Source organism: Physeter macrocephalus, chromosome 21 (genome assembly GCF_002837175.3).
Source record: "Physeter macrocephalus isolate SW-GA chromosome 21, ASM283717v5, whole genome shotgun sequence".
Classification (NCBI taxonomy): domain Eukaryota; kingdom Metazoa; phylum Chordata; class Mammalia; order Artiodactyla; family Physeteridae; genus Physeter; species Physeter macrocephalus.
This window is the reverse complement of record NC_041234.1, coordinates 103,634,944-103,648,763: the sequence shown is the minus strand read 5'-3', so window position 1 is coordinate 103,648,763 and position 13,820 is coordinate 103,634,944. Positions and strand designations below refer to the sequence as shown.

General features: G+C 40.0%; 1 protein-coding gene across 1 annotated transcript in view; it reads left to right on the top strand.

Moving 5' to 3' along the window:
- The first annotated feature begins 3,432 nt into the window (after window positions 1–3,432).
- FRMD7 (FERM domain containing 7) overlaps window positions 3,433–13,820 on the top strand; it is a 19,582-nt gene continuing 9,194 nt past the window's right edge. Inside the window, 4 exon segments of the mRNA XM_024128045.2 lie at window positions 3,433–3,498; window positions 3,500–3,674; window positions 12,107–12,221; window positions 12,443–12,590. Coding sequence (XP_023983813.2) covers window positions 3,433–3,498; window positions 3,500–3,674; window positions 12,107–12,221; window positions 12,443–12,590 — 504 coding nt within the window.

Sequence of the window (13,820 nt, the reverse complement as noted above, 5' to 3'; positions counted from 1 at the left end):
GGCAATCATTGTATATCTGAAATTCAAATGTAACTGGGAGTCCTATATTTTTATCTGCTAAATCTGGCAGCCCTACTCAGATGTCAGCTCTTCCAGGAAGCCTTCCTCGACCTCCTCCAAACTCTTTTCTCCCTCTTGTGCTTACCCAGTACTCTGGCTTATAACACTTTGTGGTGCTGTGATTGTCTGGCTAGGTGTCTGCCTCTTCTGCCAGCCTTTGAGTGCTTAGCTGTATTTTTCTTTCCAGGAGCCTCTAGTACAATGCGTAGCATACAATAGGCACTCAACAAATATTTACTGAATGAATGGTGTTAATGCTGCATGTGTGTATTTGCTTTTGATACAGAAAGTTTCTTATTTTCAAATGCAAGTAGGAGTGAAGGCAAGTAGATATGTTTTCTTCATGTAGATTTTAAGATACACAGAGGCCTCAGTCCCTACTACTTCTAGTTCCCTTTATGAATCCTTGAGCCAGCTGATATTCACCTGCCTCTATGGCTGGGCCCTTCTCTCAGCCAGGAGTGCAGAACCCCAAGTAGCAAGTGGTATATTTTTCTAAATGGAACACTCCTTAAGAGAGGACACAGTAGGCCCCAAACGAGGCACATCTTTACAAAAAGAAACTCAAAGAAAGAGAAGGGAGGAAGAGGGGCAGGAGAACTTTCCCAACTCTTACCCAAGTAGAGGCACAATTCAAAAACAGCAACATCTCACAAATGTGACAAATTGAAATTTAAATGAAAAGTCTGTGAGAGGGAGTGATGGGGATAGGGGGGAAGAGGAGAGGGGAGTGTGTATGTGTGTGTGTGTGTGTGTGTGTGTGTGTGCGTGTGTGTGTGTGAGAGACAGAGAGAGAAGACCTGTAACTGTTGTGATGGACATTTCAATAAAACTTATGGAGATATTGTGTTTTAAGATCCTAAGGAGGTTGTTTTCAAATTTATGGTGAAATTTTTCCCAGTGGACCCTGGACATCTGCGAGAAGAGCTTACAAGGTATAGTACTTGCATGATGCATGATGTTACTTAATCATTATTCTCCATTTATCAGGGAATGGGCTTCTAGCCTTCTTGGGAAGGCTTGGCTCTCAGTCACTCTCTGGGAGATGGTAAGAAGTTGGTGAGAAGGAGGACCTGGCTGGTCCTCAGTGTTAATCTTCCAAAGGATAGGGACTTCAGGGAGAAGGGAGGGTGGTGTTCTAAAAGTGGTAACCAGCCTGGGTGCCCACTTGGGGGTTAAGCCATTAACTGCTACAACAGTTAGAGTGTTTGCCTTCATTGCATCTGTGCTCTAATCAGAGGGCAGCTTGACAGCTAAGTTCCCTGCATACTGAAAACGGTTGTGTGCACGTGTGTGTGTGTGTGTGTGTGTGTGTGTGTGTGTATCCCATAGGTAGAAAGTGATGATGACATACACTTATAAAACCTTTTTGAAAGTAGAAAAGTAAAAAATATAAAAATAATTTAATAAATTATTTTGCATAATTATAGATTATTGATATTTATTATAATTATTAATAATTACAAATGATTAATAATTTATATAAGTAAAATATTTTTATACTTACAAAAAATTAAAAAGCTAAAAAAGTAAAAAGTATAAAACATTTTTAAGTATTTTTATATTTATAAAAATGCCCTTTAAAATGACAATGTAAACCTACTTCTTCAAAAATACTTTGTCAACATAACACTCCCCCAAACCTTACTCTGCTTTCTAGACTTTAGACTCCAGACTTCTACACATAGAAGGGATGTAAGAGATAATCTAGTCCAGACCTTTTGGTTTACAGATGCAGAAACAGGTCCTGGGAACTAGAGTGACTTGATCAAGGTCACAGCGTGTTGGCAGTTATTCTACCTGAAATATTCCCCGTCATGGTTCATGGCCAATTTTTCTTCACCCTTTTTGTAAAGGAGGGGTTCTTTTCTGAGGGGTCTTTGTAGAAGTCACTTTTAAAAAGTCAGTCTCTCTCTCTCCCCCAATCCTCTCCAAATTTGTGAGTAGTAGGCCCTTTTCCCAGATAACTTGATGTCTTGGTATCTCTACCAGTTTGCCTTTGCTAACTCATTTCAGTCGAGTCTCAAATTGTAACCAATTTTGATGGAGATAAACTTTCTCTGGGAAAAAAAAAGAATGAGAAAATCAATGTGATGGTAAATGATTCATCAGCTGTTCAGAGGAAGGACTTGGTATTTGCAGCATGCAGCTGCCTTCTTAACAGCAAGGACTGTGTCAAATGACAAGAAGGTTACTTTCTTTCTTGCTAGGAGTAAAATGAAATTCACGCCCCCTTTAGCAATTGAGGCTGATTATTCTCATTGACATCTATATTTGAAAGCAGGTAATGGCAACGGTTAGACTTCCTTTATTTTTTCCCCATTGGTCCATTTGAGAATACTTAACTGTAGTTGACCTTACAAGGATGCCTTGTTTGGGGCCAATACGTGAGTTTCTCAGAGTGGTGTGCAAATATAACTTTTCTAATTGAATCATTTCTAATCCATTAAGAGAGATCACAATTTGAAGGATTATAACGAATGGCTTTGTAAATTGAATAATCACCTACTAATTTACCTGTTTTTTCCCAGTCTGCATTTTCATCTGTCACTTGCAATTAATTCTGGCTCACCACATTGCCGTCAAGTCTTAATTGGTTTAAAAAAATCTAGATAGACCTTTATTCAGAAGATTACATCTTATATAGGGAAATGCCCACAGTAGATAGTAAATGTTTTAATATATAAAATTAAAACATTGGAACCAATTTTGAACCAAGAAGGAACATAGTCGGCAGTAGAATCTTAATTATGCACATCTTTTCAAAAGTTGATTGCCTTTGATAAGGGCTTAAAAGTGTGGGACAAATGCCGTCTGTTTTGCAAAGTTCTGGATACCAATGTGTACTTTATGGGTCCCTGATTATCAGTAGGAAAAAGGGTAGTCTGGCTTCATTCCATTCAATACACAGTAATCCCATACCTGCTCTGTGCAAAGGGCTAGGCTGGGCTCTGGTGATACGGAGACGGTGGTCCGGGTGAAGGGGCAGAATCACGGCCTCAAGTTCTTGATTTCTGAAACACAGTCTTTTGGATAGGAGGCAGCCTAGAATTGAGAGGCAGACCTGAAGTCTTGCCACAGTTTCGCTGTCTTGGGGTGATACGACTCTGCCCAAATCGCCTAACCTCTGTCTTTCTGTAACTGGAACATGCGGTGGTGAGGCCAGCCTTCTAAGTTGTAACGATAGTGAGTACTTGATAGCATTTTGTAAACAGAGCAGTACCGGCCTCCTGAGTAGGCTTATTCTTGCTGAATCTCCCTTTCTCTCTGGCTGGGTATGTGGCTTTGCTACGTGGCAGAAATCGCCAGAGGATGGTTGGCCAACTCCCTCAAGTTGTGGTCTAGTGCTGGTTAGGGGCCGAAGCAAAGCCTATGCATTACTCACCACCCCCAAAAGGCATCTCCCTGACTGGGGGCACCGTGTCTTTTTTGAAACATCTTGGATCTGGGAGAAGGGCAATGCTTCTTTCTTGTTTCTGTTTCTTCCTCAAGAGATTTCCCCCCACTTCTTTGCAGGTATCTTTTTACTCTTCAAATAAAGAAGGATTTGGCTCTGGGAAGGCTTCCATGCAGTGACAACTGTACAGCGTTGATGATATCTCACATCTTACAATGTAAGTAGCAAATGTCGGCTCCGGGGCCTATCAGCCAGCTAGAGAACCAAGCAAAGAGGCCGAGCACCCTCAACATGCCCATCATCATGTGAGCGCTTCTCTGTAGAGGAGAGAAAGCCTGGATGAGATATGTAGAAATGGCATGGTCCAGTAGAAAGAGGCTGGTTACTGCAGTCATTGAGATTTGGATTCAAATCCTGTTTCTACGTTCTAACTGTTGTAGCCTTGGGTGAAGTCCCCTCATCTGTCTCTGCCTGCGTTCCCTAGTCTTTAAAAGAGTGACAAGAATGCCTTCTCACAGAGCAGTTATGTAGATTAAAAGTAAATGCATGGACATATATCCACTACCAAATGTAAAATAGATAGCTAGTGGGAAGCAGCCGCATAGCCCAGGGAGATCAGCTTGGTGCTTTGTGACCACCTAGAGGGGTGGGATAGGGAGCGGGGGAGGGAGGGAGACGCAAGAGGGAGGAGATATGGGAACATATGTGGGGGGGAGGGAGGGAGATGCAAGATGGAAGAGATATGGGAACATATGTATATGTAGAGCTGATCCACTTTGTTGTAGAGCAGAAACTAACACACCATGGTAAGGCAGTTATACTCCAATAAAGCTGTTAAAAAAATTAAAAAATAAAAAATAAAAGACTGGAGGAAGTCAGAATAAAGGCAAAATCTCTTTAAGGAAAAAAAAAAAAAAGTACATGCTGATTTTCTTCTCTCTGGGTCTAACCTTGCCCTCCCACCGCCCCGGGCTTGCTCTCCAGGAGCTGGTCTGGACTAATCTGGGCATGGACTTTGCTAGGCAGGCCCCCACTCCCTCTGCTTTGCCCCAGGATCCATTTCTGGTACGTGCTTTCTGCAGCACATTGTCACGTTTAATGTGATTCCCATGTTGCTCTTTATCATGATTCCAGAGAACAAAGCACAGAGTACAGCAGGTGGAGAGAGACTAAAAGGGAAAAAGGCCCCAGGCGTCTATTAGCGTTCCCCATATCCTAGCAGCCAAGTCGTTGGACTAGGCTGAGTAATGTAGGCAGGGAAAAGAGACCCGGGGAACAGTGGGGCCTTGCCTGCGAGGGGGTGAAGCTGGGCACGTCAGGCTGCTCCTGTATCCCCGAGGGCAGGATTGAGGCAGCTGGAAATAGTATCTCTTCTTCTAGGGCCGGCTGGACTTTCTCTCTCTTCTAGATAGGCCGTCCAAGAATAGGCTGTTCCTTACTGTTCCTGAAGGATCATAACTTCATTTTTTTTGTTTCATAAGTTCATTTTTTACCTCTATCCATTGCCTTCCTGACAGTCCAGAAATGGTAGATTTCTGATTTCACTGGGAACTCCAGAATGAAGGGCTTGGATAGAGACAGTATCTGAATCAGTGTTTACCAAGTGACTCATAAGCGAGACAGCATGAGAGCCCAGGATCTCAGGAAGGCAGCGAGAGCAGTAGTTATCAGGGAAGGCTTATGGATGAGATGGCTTTTGCGCTGGGCCTTAAAGTGATGCATAGGAATTGGATATGTAATGATAAGCAGAGAAAACAGAAAAGAAAAAAAGGTGATGGTACAAGAAGAAGTATATACAGAGGATGCAGCTCAAGTACAACTCGAGCATAGGGTCTGTTTAGGAGAGGTGGCAAAAAACTAAGCATCATTTTGAAGGGCCTTGAATGCCAAGGACACTAACTGTATGTCCAGTATTGTTCTTGGGGTGGGGTCGGGAGTTGGGGTAAGGCAGGTGGGGAAAACAATATTGGAAGACTTATCCTTCTCCATTAGCTGCCTGTTTAAGGCAGCAGTCAGAGGATTGGGGCTCCCCAGACAGCCTCTGATGGGGGAGCCCAATTTCATTCTTAATAGTTCAACATTATGGATTTGAGCATTCCCTAGTGGCCATTCCAGGCATAGCACAGAACACTTCAGCTTTTCTAGAGGATATTTTGTTTGTCAGTAGAAGCTCTTTCCATAGAAAAAAAGCTAAAGTTTCAAGGAGTCAGCTCTTCACAATCCATCCAGGTCAGATTATTTCACTGGTTGCTAAGACAGTGTGCAGAACACATCCAGGCTGCTCATTCGTTGGCTCATTTATTTATTCATCTAATATGTATGTTCTAGGCATTCAAGAACCTCCACATTCTGACCTCATCTGCTTAAATCTCTCTTACACACCCCTCTGGCTCTAGCCAGACTCTTCCTCCCAAATACAGTTTGTACACTCCAAATGAAGCCTCCCTTTTATGAATGCCCTTAGTACAGTAACTCTTCTTTGTCATTCATTCGGCAAATTTTATTAAGTACCTACCACATGCCAGGTACTGGGAACATAGTAGCGAAATAAAAAGATCCTTGCTCTCGTGGAGCTCACATTTTGGCAGTGGAGGACAATCAGACCAAAATAAGGAAATATATAATGTAAGTTTGAAGGTGATAAGTGCACTGGAGAAAATAAAGTATGGAAGGGAGAGAGGGAAATTCGGGGGGTGGGTACTGAATTTTTAAATAAGGTGGTCAGGGTAGGCTTCACTGTGAAGGTGATAGTTAAACAAAACTTGAAGGAGGTAAAAGACCAAGCTATGCAGAAATCTGGTGGAAGGGAGTTCCAGGCAGAGAACATCCAGTGCAAAGGGCCTGAGGTAGGAGCATGCCGGGAGTATTCAAGAAACATTAAGCAGGCTTTGTGGATGGCTGGAACTGAGGGAGAGAGGGAGACAGTAATCATGGAGGGCCTTAAAAGCATATTAAAGACCTAGGACATTACTCTAAATGTGATGGGAAGCCACTGTAGCATTTGAAACAGAGGAGTGAAATGATCTGAATTAGGTTTTAACTACATCATGTTGGTGCTGTGGTGAAAACAGAAATTTGTAGCGAGTAGTAAATAAGCCATAGTGATCTAACGCACAGTATAATAAATATAGACAATAATATTGTACTATAATTATGTAATGTGATAAATATTGCTACAATGGCAATCATATTGCGACCTATAAATGTATCAAAGTAACACACTGTACATCTTAAATTGCTGCAATGTTATATGTCAAATTTATTCAATTTTAAGAAATGAGATGAAATAGACCTTATGAGGGATGGTGGAAGTGGGGAGACCAGATAACAGATGACAGCAGGAGAGACAGAGATGATGGTAGTTTGGACCAGCATGGTAACAGTGAAGGTGCTCACACCACGTGCTGCCTTCTATCACTAAATGATATTTACTCATTTGTATGTCATAGGTCTCTTCCTAGATTGTCATAGTCCTGCATGGAGAGAAAAAAGAAGCATGGTCTTATGTGTTCCTATGTTTTCCTTAGGGTCAATGTAAGGTCTTGTGCTTAATACTTGTGCTTAATAAACAGAAAGATTGGTGTGTGTGTGTGTGTGTGTGTGTGTGTGTGTGTGTGTAATTTATTTTTTAAAACAGCTCTATTGTGGTATAATGTGCATACCATAAAATTCACTCATTTTAAGTCTGTAACTCAATGGTTTTTAGTAAATTTACAGAGTTGGGCAACCATTACCACAACCCAGTTTTCAAACATTTCCATCATGCCAAAAGAGCTCTCTCATGCCCATTTGCAGTCACTCATCCACTAATTTAATTTCTGTTTCTATAGATTTGCCTTTTCTGGACATTTCATGTAATAGGAATGATAAAATATGTGGTCTTTTGTATCTGGCTTTTTTCACTCAACACAGTGTTTTTGAAATTCATGCATGTCCTAACATGAATCACAGCAGTTTGTTCCTTTCTATTGCTGAGTAGTATTCCATTTTATGGGTATACCACATTTTATTTATCTATTTACTTGGCCAGGGACATTTGGATTGTTTCCAGTTTAGCTATTATGAATAATGTTATGAATATTCATGTACACGTCTTTGTGTGGGCACATGTTTTCATCTCTCTTTGGTAGATTTCTAGGAATGTAATTGTTTCCTCTTAAGGTAAATTTGTGTTTAACATTTTAAGAAACTGCCAAACTGTTTTCCAAATTGTTACAATAAAACCAGAAATGTATGAGTTTCCAATTTCCCCACATCTTCACTAAGATTTGGTGTTGTCTATCTTTGTGATTATGGCCATTCTAGTGCAATGAATCTTATTGCAATTATAATTAGCATTTTCCTAATGACTAATGATGTTGAGCACCTTCTCATCTGTTTATTAACCATTCCTATGTTTTCTTTGGTAAAATGCCTATTGAAATTTTTTCCAATTTTAAAATGGGTTGTCTTATCGAATTTTAAGAGAGTTTTATATATTCTTATTAAAAATCCTTTATGAGATATATAATTTGTGAAATTTTCTTCCAATCTGTGGCTTGACTTTTTCTTTGTGTGTGTGTGTGTTCTTTTTTAAAATTGAAGTATAGTTGATTTACAATGTTGTGTTAGTTTCAGGTGTACAGCAAGTGATTCATATATATATATCTACACATAGATATATAGATAGATACATAGATATGTGGCTTGACTTTTCATTTTCTTTGTGTGTGTGTGTGTTCTTTTTTAAAATTGAAGTATAGTTGATTTACAATGTTGTGTTAGTTTCAGGTGTACAGCAAGTGATTCATATATATATATCTACACATAGATATATAGATAGATACATAGATATACATATACATACTTTTTCAGATTCTTTTCCACTAGAAATTATTACAAGATATTGAATATAGTTCCCTGTGCTATACAATAGGTCCTTTCTGTTTATCTATTTTATATATAGTAGTATATTCCTGTTAATCCCATACTTCCAATTTTTCCCTTCTTCCCCCTGACTTTTAATTTTCTTAATGCTGTCTTTTGGAGTATGACAGTTTTTAATTTTGATGGAATTCCACTTTCTCAATATGTTTTAGTCAACTATGCTTTTGGTGTTGTATCTAAGAACTTTTTGCCTAACCTAAGGTCAAAAGTTTTTCTCCTAAGTTTTCTTCTAGAACAACTTTTTTAGGTTTACCTCTTAGGTTTAGGCCTATGATCCATTTTGAATTTTTTTGTATGTTTGTATGTTGTATGGTTGTGAGGTAGGAATTCAACTTCATTTTTTTTTTTTTTGCGTGTGGATGTCCCTTTCTCCCATTTGTTGAAAAGACTGTTATTTCCCGCATTGAATTGTCTTGCCATCTTTATCAAAAACCAAGTGATCATAAATGTAAGGGCTTATTTCTAGATTCTCAACTATGTTCCATTGATCTATATGTGCTTACGCTATTACCACACTGTTTTGTTTACTGTAGCTTTGTATTCAGCTTTGAAATAGAGGTGTATATTCTCCAACTTTGTTCTTTTTCAAAATTGTTTTGGTTGTTTTGCATCCTGTGCATTTCCATGTTAATTTTAAGATCTTTTGTCAACTTCTACCCCCAAGTTTGGTGGGGATTGCATTGAATTTATAGATCAATTTTGGCTGAATTACCATCTTAACAATATTGAGTCTTCTAATCCATGAATCTGAAATCCCTCCATTTATATAGATCTTTTAAAAATTTCAGCAATGTTTTACAATTTTCAGAACACAAGTTTTACATATCTTTTGTTAAATTTATCGGTCTTTTATTTATTTATTTATTTATTTATTTATTTATTTTTTGTGGTATGCGGGCCTCTCACTGTTGTGGCCTCTCCCGTTGCAGAGCACAGGCTCCGGACGCACAGGCTCACGGGCCATGGCTCATGGGCCCAGCCGCTCCGCGGCATGTGGGATCTTCCCGGACTGGGGCCCGAACCCGTGTCCCCTGCATCGGCAGGCGAATTCTCAACCACTGCGCCACAGGGGAAGCCTGGTCTTTTATTTTTTATATGCTATTGTGAATGGAATTGTTTTTCTAGTTTTCTAATTCGATTATGCATTGCTAGTGCATGCAAATCCAATAACTTTGTATATTGACCTTCTATCCTCCTACCTTGCTGAACTATCTATTACTTCTAGTAGCTTTTTGTGGATGCCTTAGGATTTTCTACACACAGGACCATGGTGTCTGATTGCATTGACTAGAATCACCAGTAGAATGTTGGATAGAAGTGGCAAGAGCAGACATCCCTGTCTTGTCCCCGGTCTTAGGGGAAAGCACTCAGTTTCTCACCATTTAGTATTATTATGATGTTAGCTGTAGGTTTTCCAACTTTATCAGGTTGAAGAAGTTCCCTTCAATTTTTTGTTTGTTGAATGTTTTTACCATGAATTGGTGTTGGATTTTGCCCAATGTTTTTTCTGCATCTATTGATACGATAATGTATTTTTGGTCCTTTATTCTATTAACATAGCATATTACATTAATTAACCTTCATGTGTTGAACTGATCTTGCACTCCTGGGGTAAATCCCACTTGGTCATGATGTATAATTCTTTTTTATATGTTGCTGGATTCAGTTGACTAGTATTTTGATGAGGATTTTTGCCTCTGTATTCATGAGGGATATTAATCTGTAGTTTTCTGGTGATGTCTGTGTCTGATTTTGGTATCAGAGTAATACTGGCCTCATGAACGAGTTGGTAAGTGTTCCTTACTCTATTTTCTGGAAGAGTTTGTGAAAAATTGGTATCTGTATCTTATCTGAATATTTGATAGTATTAACTAGTGAAACCATATGGGTGGGCCTGATTAAGTTTTTTTGTTTGTTTGTTTGTTTTTTGCGGTATGCGGGCCTCTCACTGTTGTGGCCTCTCCCGTTGCGGAGCACAGGCTCCGGACGCGCAGGCTCAGCGGCCATGGCTGACGGGCCCAGCCGCTCCGCGGCATGTGGGATCTTCCCGGACCGGGGCACGAACCCGTGTCCCCTGCATCAGCAGGCGGACTCTCAACCACTGCGCCACCAGGGAAGCCTTGATTAGGTTTTAATGAGATTTGTATATTTATCAATTGGGGCAAAAAATAAATAGATAAAAGAGCCATTGATTTGGTCTTTTTAAAAAAGCTTGTTATATAAAGATTTTCATTCTAATGTGGTTTTGAAATATACAAATACACTTCACCTATCTAAAAATGAGCATGCCCTCTGTCTAAAACACAATAGAAAACCAAGGCAAAAGAGAAAATAACTTTCTAGTACTCAAAACTGATGCCCCCATGTCCATGAATTTTACTCAATAGGAGAGCACCACATGATTCCATGGAGAGTCTATTTACTCTTGTAATTCATAAAATGCTAACAGGTTCAGATATCTTCATTCCCTTTTTTTCATGTTAAAATGTGAATTTTAATTGTAAAAATTGTTTTGGGTGCCCATTTTATGGTAGATTAGAAGTCACAATCTGGAACCAAGTAGAGACTTCTTCAGGGGAAATCAATGACTAGGAAGTGATTCCTATTAATCTGACAGAGAGGGAAAAGGCATAAAAATTATAAAGAACGCACAAGAATTCAAAAATTAAAACAGTTTCAAGCCGTTTAGTGTAGGGGCAGATAATCCTATATACCTCAATTACCTTTGTAGGCACAGTGCTATAATAGATGTTTATAACAATAAATTGGATACATCTAGAATAGATTATGAGCAGGGATAAACTTCCAGTGATTTGGAAAAGTGAGAATAATTTCCAGAATTATTCACCGACTGGGGATTCCATATAGCAGGGTTTTACTAGATTCCCAATGTACACAGTGATGAATGGCTGTCACTGGCTTGCATTGGAGTTGGCATTTGTATTCTCCTTTCTTAATAATGCCTGATCAAGGCAGAGTAAGGTTAGGGGGCTGAATTAGTTTGCTAGGGCTACCATAACAAAATACAACAGACTAGGTGACTTAAAGGACAGAAATTTGTTTTCTCACACTTCTGGAGGCTAGACATCCAAGATTGAAGTATCAGCAGGTTTGGTTTCTTCTGAGGTCTCTCTCATTGGCTTGCAGATGGCTGCCTTCCTGATGAGTCCTCACTCAGTCTTTCCTCTGTGTACCTGCATTCCTGGTGCCTGGTGTCCAAATTTCCTCTTCTTATAAGGACACCAATCAGATTGGACTAGGGCCCACTCTACTGCCTCATTTTTTAAAATAATCACTCCTTTATAGGCCTTGTCTCTAAACACAGTGACATTCTGAGGCACTGGGGGTTAGGACTTCAATATATGAATTTGAGAGGGAGGTCACAGTTCAACTCATAACAGGGACTGATCAGAAGTAGAAGAGATCATAAACAGAATGTGGGAGAAGAAAATAACAAAATATTCATCTATGATCCTGGAGCCTTTAAGACCTACACTGTGTCTGTGACTTCATAGCAACCCACTGCTTCTTATTTGAAGAAGAACCAGCTAGTTCCTCCCCCACCACCCATATCCTGAAACAAATATACATATATTCAGGAGGTCTAGGGCTGGACTGGCTGCAAAGAAAGGGCTGCTTGGGGGAGGTCAGAGGGTCTGCTGGGTGCTCCATTGCTTAACTCATCAATGGTAATGTAAAAAATGTCACTTTACTGTCATGCAGCAGAACTGGGAGACTTTCATGAAGAAACAGATAGGAAATATTTGGCACAAACCCGGTACTTACCGAACCAAGACGATTTAGAGAGCAAGATCATGCACTTCCATCAGAAGCACATGTAAGTACTTTCCCTGGCATCTGCTTCCACCTGTTCTACTGGCAGGGAAGACTGAAGCTGAGGACAGACTCTTAAAAGCAAGCCTTTAAGTCAGAGAAACTTCAGGCTGAAGAAAACACTGAGTTCCTCTTCGAGCTCTTGGGGTAGAGGTGTCATTCTTTTTCTTTTTAGGCGTCATTCTTGCTGCGTTTATTAGGCTCATAAATTCTTTCCCCTTGCAGTGGCAGGAGCCCAGCTGAATCGGACATTCTACTACTGGACATAGCGAGGAAGCTGGACATGTACGGCATCAGGCCGCACCCCGCCAGTGATGGTGAAGGGATGCAGATACAACTGGCTGTTGCTCACATGGGCGTACTGGTGTTACGGGTAACAGCTCTTTTCCTTTAAAGTCTTCAGCTTTGGGTGTTATCTTGGCTCAAACTTGAATGTCCATTCTCAAGGTGACCCCACCCCTCAGTCTTACCACCAGCAAGAAAAGGAGGCAGTGCTTGGAAGAGTTTAGGGTAAGTCTCCTCCCCTTGATGTGCTTTGCTTCCATTTGCAGTCTGGAACTGACTGTTCTGATTCTCAGGAGCTCACACATTAGATCAGGCCAGCATGGTGAAGAGATGAAGTCAAGAGGCTCTTTGGAACTTTTAGACCCTAAATAAGAATACAGGTTTTTGGCATCCTAAAAGCTCAGGCTGTGACATAAAGTGCATTCAGCCTGTCCAAATCCACCAGAAACAACCTGAAGGGTTGTTCTCATTCAGTTAGCAGTTTTGTTGGAGGTGCCCAGTGCCAGCTAGTAGGGAATTAGCACCCAACCCTGAAAGCAATGGTTGCTGTTTACTGACTCATCCTTTTCCCAGGACTCTGTTTTCCAGAGAGGGCTCTCTCCATCACCATTAATCCTCACGCCTTGGAATGTGGCCAGAACATATTTTTCAACAGTCTTTCAGTCTATTTAGACTTCTTATATCTGTGAACATTCAATGAATTTAGATCCAAGTTAAGGTTTAAGAAGCTTCAGAATGATAGGCAGATACCTAGGCAGGTTTTGGAATGACTCACCTGTGACAAAGAAAGGGGTGGCTTCAGACCCACTGACCCCCAGGACCGAATTAGAGCACTGAAATAAGTCACAGGGCAGATCAGGTACAGACTTGGCAACAATAATCTTAACCTTCTAATTTATTTGGTTATAAACTTTACAGCATGACAGCCACACTGATGGACAAAAGACCCAATGGATCAGAGGCACACGTGTTCACCCAGGAGGGAATTTTTACCCAGTCCACTCAAACCCTGATTCTTTTTTATTTTTATTTATTTTTTGATGAGCAACAAAGATATATTATACAGCTCAGGGAAATATAGCCATTATCTTGTAATAACTTTTTAAAATTTGATATTGGAGTATAGTTCATCAACAATGGTGTGTTAGTTTCAGGTATACAGCAAAGAGATTCAGTTATACATATACATGTATCTATTCTTTTTTTATTAATCTTTTTTTAACATCTTTATTGGAGTATAATTGCTTTACGATGGTGTGTTAGTTTCTGCTTTATAACAAAGTGAATCAGCTATACATATACACATATCCCCATATCT